Source organism: Thunnus maccoyii, chromosome 12 (assembly GCF_910596095.1).
Source record: "Thunnus maccoyii chromosome 12, fThuMac1.1, whole genome shotgun sequence".
NCBI lineage: Eukaryota > Metazoa > Chordata > Actinopteri > Scombriformes > Scombridae > Thunnus > Thunnus maccoyii.
In genome coordinates this window covers 32,309,268-32,317,138 of record NC_056544.1, presented here as the reverse complement: position 1 = coordinate 32,317,138, position 7,871 = coordinate 32,309,268, and the positions used below count along the sequence as shown (strand labels likewise).

At 40.2% G+C, this 7,871-nt stretch overlaps 2 gene segments (V, D, J or C); one reads left to right on the top strand and one right to left on the bottom strand.

The window, feature by feature from the left end:
- Positions 1-3,814: 3,814 nt before the first annotated feature.
- On the bottom strand, positions 3,815-4,327 carry LOC121908460. The segment is given in 2 exon segments: positions 3,815-4,159; positions 4,276-4,327. Coding segments are annotated over 2 exon segments (384 nt in total).
- Positions 4,328-4,433: 106 nt separating this feature from the next.
- Positions 4,434-5,378, top strand: LOC121908854. The segment is given in 2 exon segments: positions 4,434-4,452; positions 4,867-5,378. Coding segments are annotated over 2 exon segments (351 nt in total).
- The last annotated feature ends 2,493 nt before the right edge of the window (positions 5,379-7,871 follow it).

Below are 7,871 nucleotides of genomic sequence, written 5' to 3'. Positions count from 1 at the left end.
TCCTCTCAGCCTCATGAACAATGTTAGTCTAATGGCTTCATTTTCTCTACTTTTTCCAGGACTAATAGCTGGAGACACAATCTCTCCTGTAAAAGAACAAGTCATTGAAAGAGAAGGAAAATCTGTCACACTCACATGTACCTATCAGACAACCGATACTCATCCTTCGCTTTACTGGTACAAACATTCTGACCTTCAGGCACCTCAGTTTATACTCTGGAAAGGAGCAAAATCATGGAGTAGACAAGAATATATTCCTGTTAAACGATATAAATCCCAAACATCAGCTACAACAACTGAGCTGACCATACAGAGTCTAACCCTGGCAGACACAGCTCTCTACTACTGTGCTCTAGACACACAGTGATAGAAAGTGTAGAAGAGGCTGTACAAAAACCTGAACACAGATATCTGACTACTCTTCAAAGAGGAGGGAAGTGGTATTCAAACCACAGCTTCATATCAGATGGATTCTGCTAATTCCTGTTTTATCAGAGTCACTGTGGTTACAGCTGCTAATGAAACACTGTGGGAGGATTCACATGAGCAGCAAATCCACATCAATGACAAACCAGCTGGATGATGCTTCAAACACAAGACACCATCAAACATAATAACTGGACACTGAAAACACTGTAAAACAAACTCTTATTAAAAATTCAAGGTATCAGATCAGAATGACATCATATGTAACTGATTCATGGAAATTAATGTTTTGTCTACTAAACAGATTTAAATGATGTATATAAATGACACTTTAGAGGAGTTTTCCATTCAACACCATGAAACCAAATCACACAGCAGAAGTCCAGCAATGAAACAACAATTTCTGTTAAATAATGTTTGATGAGGGGGACTTGATGGGATTTCTATCCTCCTCTTAAAAACCAGTGCCGAAGAACTCACTCCAGCTTGTCGTCCACTCTTTCAGTGCTTAATAGACTCCCACACTGTCCCTGCACAGTGGAAAAAACTCTTATCACTCCAGTCCCAAAGAAGTCTTGTCCAGTTGAGAACAATGATTATAGACTGTAGCATTAACCTCAATAGTGATGAAATGCTTTGAAATATATATTGTGTCTTTACTGAATAATGAGGTGAACCCAGAGTTAAAATCCTGGCAGGTTTTATAAACAAGGAAGGAGCACTGATGATGTCATCAGCAGTATCACCCACTTAGACTTAGACATTTGGTGCACGTTTACTTTTTATTGATTTTAGCTCAGCTTTTAACACTTTGCAGCCTTATTTATTATGAAATAAACTGAAACAGTTGAATGTCAATCCTTTTATTATTAAATGGTATTTTTCTTTTTTAACTGACAGAGTTCAGTATGTAAAGATAAATGAGGCAATATCTGACCCTGAACACATCAGCACAGGTGTCCTACAAGGATGTGTGAGCTCCCCACTTCCCTTCACGCTGTTGTGGATATTTTGAGCGATGGTCAGCACCTCAGTGGAGAAAAGTGGACACGAGCCTTTGATGTCTTAAAGCTGAAAAAGTTTATTGACATACAGTACAGACCAAAAGTTTGGACACACCTTCTCATTCAAAGAGTTTTCTTTATTTTCATGACTATGAAAATTGTAGATTCACACTGAAGGCATCAAAACTATGAATTAACACATGTGGAATTATATACTTAACAAAAAAGTGTGAAACAACTGAAAATATGTCTTATATTCTAGTTTCTTCAAAGTAGCCACCTTTTGCTTTGATTACTGCTTCGCACACTCTTGGCATTCTCTTGATGAGCTTCAAGAGGTAGTCACCTGAAATGGTCTTCCAACAGTCTTGAAGGAGTTCCCAGAGATGCTTAGCACTTGTTGGCCCTTTTGCCTTCACTCTGCGGTCCAGCTCACCCCAAACCATCTCGATTGGGTTCAGGTCCGGTGACTGTGGAGGCCAGGTCATCTGGCGCAGCACCCCATCACTCTCCTTCTTGGTCAAATAGCCCTTACACAGCCTGGAGGTGTGTTTGGGGTCATTGTCCTGTTGAAAAATAAATGATGGTCCAACTAAACGCAAACCGGATGGAATAGCATGCCGCTGCAAGCTGCTGTGGTAGCCATGCTGGTTCAGTATGCCTTCAATTTGGAATAAATCCCCAACAGTGTCACCAGCAAAGCACCCCCACACCATCACACCTCCTCCTCCATGCTTCACGGTGGGAACCAGGCATGTAGAGTCCATCCGTTCACCTTTTCTGCGTCGCACAAAGACACAGTGGTTGGAACCAAAGATCTCAAATTTGGACTCATCAGACCAAAGCACAGATTTCCACTGGTTTAATGTCCATTCCTTGTGTTCTTTAGCCCAAACAAGTCTCTTCTGCTTGTTGCCTGTCCTTAGCAGTGGTTTCCTAGCAGCTATTCTACCATGAAGGCCTGATTCACACAGTCTCCTCTTAACAGTTTTTCTAGAGATGTGTCTGCTGCTAGAACTCTGTGTGGCATTGACCTGGTCTCTAATCTGAGCTGCTGTTAACCTGCGATGTCTGAGGCTGGTGACTCGGATGAACTTATCCTCCGCAGCAGAGGTGACTCTTGGTCTTCCTTTCCTGGGGCGGTCCTCATGTGAGCCAGTTTCTTTGTAGCGCTTGATGGTTTTTGCGACTGCACTTGGGGACACTTTCAAAGTTTTCCCAATTTTTCGGACTGACTGACCTTCAGTTCTTAAAGTAATGATGGCCACTCGTTTTTCTTTACTTAGCTGCTTTTTTCTTGCCATAATACAAATTCTAACAGTCTATTCAGTAGGACTATCAGCTGTGTATCCACCTGACTTCTGCACAACACAACTGATGGTCCCAACCCCATTTATAAGGCAAGAAATCCCACTTATTAAACCTGACAGGGCACACCTGTGAAGTGAAAACCATTTCAGGTGACTACCTCTTGAAGCTCATCAAGAGAATGCAGAGTGTGTGCAAAGCAGTAATCAGAGCAAAAGGTGGCTACTTTGAAGAAACTAAAATATAAGGCGTATTTTCAGTTGTTTTACACTTTTTTGTTAAGTACATATTTCCACATGTGTTAATTCATAGTTTTGATGCCTTCAGTGTGAATCTACAATGTCAATAGTCATGAAAAGAAAGGAAACTCATTGAATGAGAAGGTGTGTCCAAACTTTTGGTCTGTACTGTATGTCAAAGTTTAGTTGAGTTTTTTTCCTTCTCAAACACACTGCTGGTCGGCTCTTTCATGTGATATCTTTCCATGCAGATAGGTCTGTGAAAATGACTCCCGCTTCCTTTGTTGGGCTGACAAATCTCAGAGCTGTGTGTCTCAAAACCTGCACAAATAAAATATTTGATATTAAGGAAACAGCTTAACCACCTTGATTTTTTCCCGCCCAAATACCTGACATGTTTCTGTTCCTTAATGATCTTGTTACAACATGTGAGCTGTTGTTACATATGTAATAACCACAGTATATCACCTGTTTTGATGGTTTTGGTTAAAGGTCATCAGCCATACTGAGCCATGGCTCACCAACAGTAGCAGACTGGTATATTCTCTCTTTTCAAAGAGGAAACACTGAGCTCATAATTAATGACAAACATGGGATCATTGTTGAGTTGATGCTAAGAAGCTGTGATGGTAAACTTCACTGATTTCAGAGGAATCTCCTTATAAATAAAACTGTTTGTGTGAGTCCTTTATTTCATTGTTTGAATATAGTTTTAGTTTTGACACACTTAATAAAGTGTGTGTGTGTGTGTGTGTGTGTGTGTGTGTGTGTGTGTGTGTGTGTGTTCAGTGAACTGTATCAGTCAGTTTCTGTTCAGTCTGACTGAGGGAGGTTTTTGTACGACGGTTTTTCACTGTGTGAACACATACTGACTGTTGATATAGTGATAACTCTTACAGTAATAAACTGCTGCATCTTCAGCCTGAACTCCACTGATGGTCAGAGTGAAGTCAGATTTTGATCCACTGCCTGTAAAATGATCTGGAATCCCTGATGCTCGATTATTAGCGAAATAAATGAGCAGTTTAGGAGTTTCTCCATCTCTCTGTTGGTACCAGGCTAAGTAGTGGTCGATGCTGTCAATAAGAACATCCTGACTGGTCCTACAGCTGATGGTTGCGGAGCCTCCCAGAGCAGATGTCACTGCTGCAGACTGAGTCACTGTGATCTGGCCTCTGGACTCTGAGGATACAGAGACAAAAACATAAAGCAGCGTCATGGTTTTGATGGTTTTGTGGGCTTCATTTCAGAGGGACGGATGTTCATAGAGGAGAGGAGTTTGATTCTCTGGACTTTACCTGTGAAGCAGCAGCAGAGGAGAGTCCAGATGAGGACGGAGATCAAAGTCATGTTGTTGATGAGGAGGATTTCTGTGGCTTCTGGTGTGATGAAGGACAGCTGTCAGTCATCCAGTGTTCAACTCTCAGGACTATAAACTCTCCCAGAGCACTGGAGCATGGTGCCGCTGATGCAAAGTGATGCAAATTTTTTGAATGTCTCAACATTTTCCGTATATTACGGTGGTCTGTTAGTTTTGACTGATGAATCTGATTAACTGTTGATCTTTTGATAGTTTTGAAAGTAAATATGTTGTTATAAATTCAAACTAAATCATAGATGTCTGAGTTATATATTCAAACTTTATGTCCTTATTTATATATAGTGTATAGTTTAAAATAAAATACATTAAACAGTCATATAAACGACTTAAAGGAGTTTCTGCTCCACCAGTCACTCACTGACACACTGTTTCACTTCCCTCTGAGAAACCTCTCATGCATATCAGCACAGAAAGAGTCCTCATATGGCTCCACCCTCTCACAGTTAAGGTGTCCAAGTGTCTGGTGTTGGATTGACAGCTGTCCTCTAATCTGATTGGTGTCTCCTAGGTGATGTCCGTCCCACCCTGACGGTGCTGCCGCCCTCCAGCGAGGAGCTGCAGCAGGGGAAGGCCACGCTCATATGTCTGGCCAACAAAGGCTTCCCCTCAGACTGGAGTCTGGCCTGGAAGGTGGACGGCAGCAGCAGCAGCAGCAGCAGCGGGGAGGAGAGCAGGAGCCCCGGGGTGCTGCAGAAGGACGGCCGCTACAGCTGGAGCAGCACCCTGAGGCTCCCTGCAGACCAGTGGAGGAAGGTGGGCTCTGTGACCTGTGAGGCCACCCAGGGCTCCCAGACTCCAGTCTCAGAGACACTGAGGAGAGACCAGTGTTCCCAGTCCTGACCTGACTCACTGGGACTCTGCTACTGGTTTTACTCTGCTACTGCTCTCACTCTGATCACTGCAGCTCTCTCTCTCTTATCACACTGATTCAGTATTAGTCAACATCAGTTCTTCATGTTTTCTTTGCTGTTATAATGCTCATTCAAGTTTGAACAAAATAAAGATTTTCTCTTCAAATCAGACTTTTTTCTCTGGATATTATCATATGGATGGCAGATGTCGTATTCTTTATGATAATAATCAAAATTAAATGATAATAAACATTATTTCCACAGAACAATTCATTCATAAAATGCAACACAAAGAGTTTTACATGAAAGAAAGTAATCATGACATTTACAATAAAACACTGATAAAAACAATAAAACTGGATCAAATTGAATTCAGAAGACATGATGAGAAAAGATCAAATAACCATCAGATAAAAACTCTTTAGGAGAAAGCAATTGTGAAAACATGTGTCTTAAAAGATAATACAGCAGATTAAAGACTCAAAGCTGCATCAAGGTGCAGTGAAGAAGATTTTCCAGGTGATGGTCTGTTATAATAAATAGTGCGATCACTTCCTACATTGTCTTCTATCCACTAACTCTGAGTGTCTCTGTGTAGCAGTGCTATCATAAAGCAGCTAAGGGCTGCTGTGGATAGAAGGACAAAACGAGGCCATTTGAAACTCATTTCTCTTTCATGGTTTTTACATAAATCCTTAAAGCTGCTGATTCTGAATTTAAAAAACTCTTCCAATGTTTTCTGAGTGTGATTCATTTAATGAGTCTTTTAATTTGTGGTTTATTGTCTGTTTTCTCTACAGTTTGTTTAAGTATCATTGTTAAGATAAGACAAGTAGAAACTATAGAGTCTCATGATGCTGATTCATAATTATACCAGGGAGGATAAATGGTTCAACTTTGTTGTAACAAAAAGATTCAAAGGTTCAATCTCCTCATGATGAGCTGCTCTGGATAAGAGCGTCAGCTAAACAGCTGAAATGTAAATGTGATGTAAATGTTGAGAGTTCCCTCACTCCATTTGTTCCCTTCCCCTCATAGGTCATCCCCACTACTGAATTATGAATATAAGACCTATAATCATTGCAAAATAAATGATAATAACACCAAACTTCATACAAAGTTTGTATATAATGTACTGTATGTATATAGACCTTTCTGCTGCATCCTACAAAAATGAGCTGCATTCAACCCCCCCCCCCCCCCCCCCCCCCTCCTATTCTCTCTCTCTCCCTCTCATTGGAGAGGAGAATTTTAGAGTACTCTTCTGGTGAAATATCCTCATAAATCCCATGACTTTGGCCAAATCTTACATTAGAAATCATATTTTAGGAGGAAACATCTCACCATTGACACAGGTTTGAAAGTGGTCAGACTTATAGTTTAGATGTAAGAAGCCTCTGTTTGACACAAAGGTCATGCCTCCCCATTGCTTTAAGTTATAAAGGTGATGGGTGAATATTTCCATTTTATTAAATTTATCATCACACCTGATGTGCATGCTAAATTTGATAAGTTTTTGAGCATGTTTATGGGGTCAAATTTAGGGTTTAAGTGGCGCAATAATAAAGAAAGAAACAAACACACAAAATACAAGAGGGCCTTCGCCCTTAATATAATTTTCAGATCTTTTTTGTGTTTTTTAGTCCTGACATGTACCACAAATACAATATTACTGATATTTGTGTTTGACTAAAATGTTCAATATTATATTTTAATTAAATATAAATAGTATTTTCTTATTGATTGATATTATATCAATCTGAAAAGCACATTGAACACATTATTAGTCAGAGCTGTGAGAGCAGGGAGGAGGAGATTAAGGGAGGAGCAAAACTGTCACTGAAGTACAGAAAGACACAAACTTTCACTGTGGTGTTTCATACTAAACAACACAGACAGTTTCTTCTTATCTTCAAGATGGTGTCAATGCAATTAAGTCTGTTTTCAACTTTGTTTCTGATCACACTAACAGGTAGGTGACACACTTCATATTTACTTCTATTGATGTTTGAACACTGAGCATGAAGTTGTATGTATTCATGTTATGAGTCTTTGACAACATGTTATAACAGAGTTATCTCTTCCTTTAGGTGTCAGCTGTCAAGAACTCACTCCAGTCAACAATGAAGAGAACAGTTTAGAAGGCAGCACTGTTACTCTGTCCTACAACTACTCCAAAGCTGCTGCAGCTGGTGATTATTTCTTCTGGTATCGACAATATCCAGGAAAACCACCAGAGTTCCTCATGTACATCACAGGCAGTAACATCATGAGACCAGCAGACTTTCTGAAGTCAGAAACAAGATTCTTTACTGATCTGTTTGAAGAAAAGCGTGGAGTCAAACTGCAGATCTCCTCTGCTGCAGTGTCTGACTCTGCTGTGTACTACTGTGCTGTGAGGCCCACAGTGACAGGAAACACCAAAACTCTGTACAAAAACCTTTGGAGCAAAGACAACAGAATACTCCACAACATCCACTAGAGGGAGTCACACACTGTTAAACTTCAGAGGTCTAAGTGTTTGTTTTATAAAACTGAAACTCTGATGTTAATGAGCTTCACATGAATATCAACCAGACAGTTATACATATATAATAACAGTATAATGAACACAAAGTAGTTTATTTGTGTTGACTGTTCAACTCAGTGATTTTTGAGATGT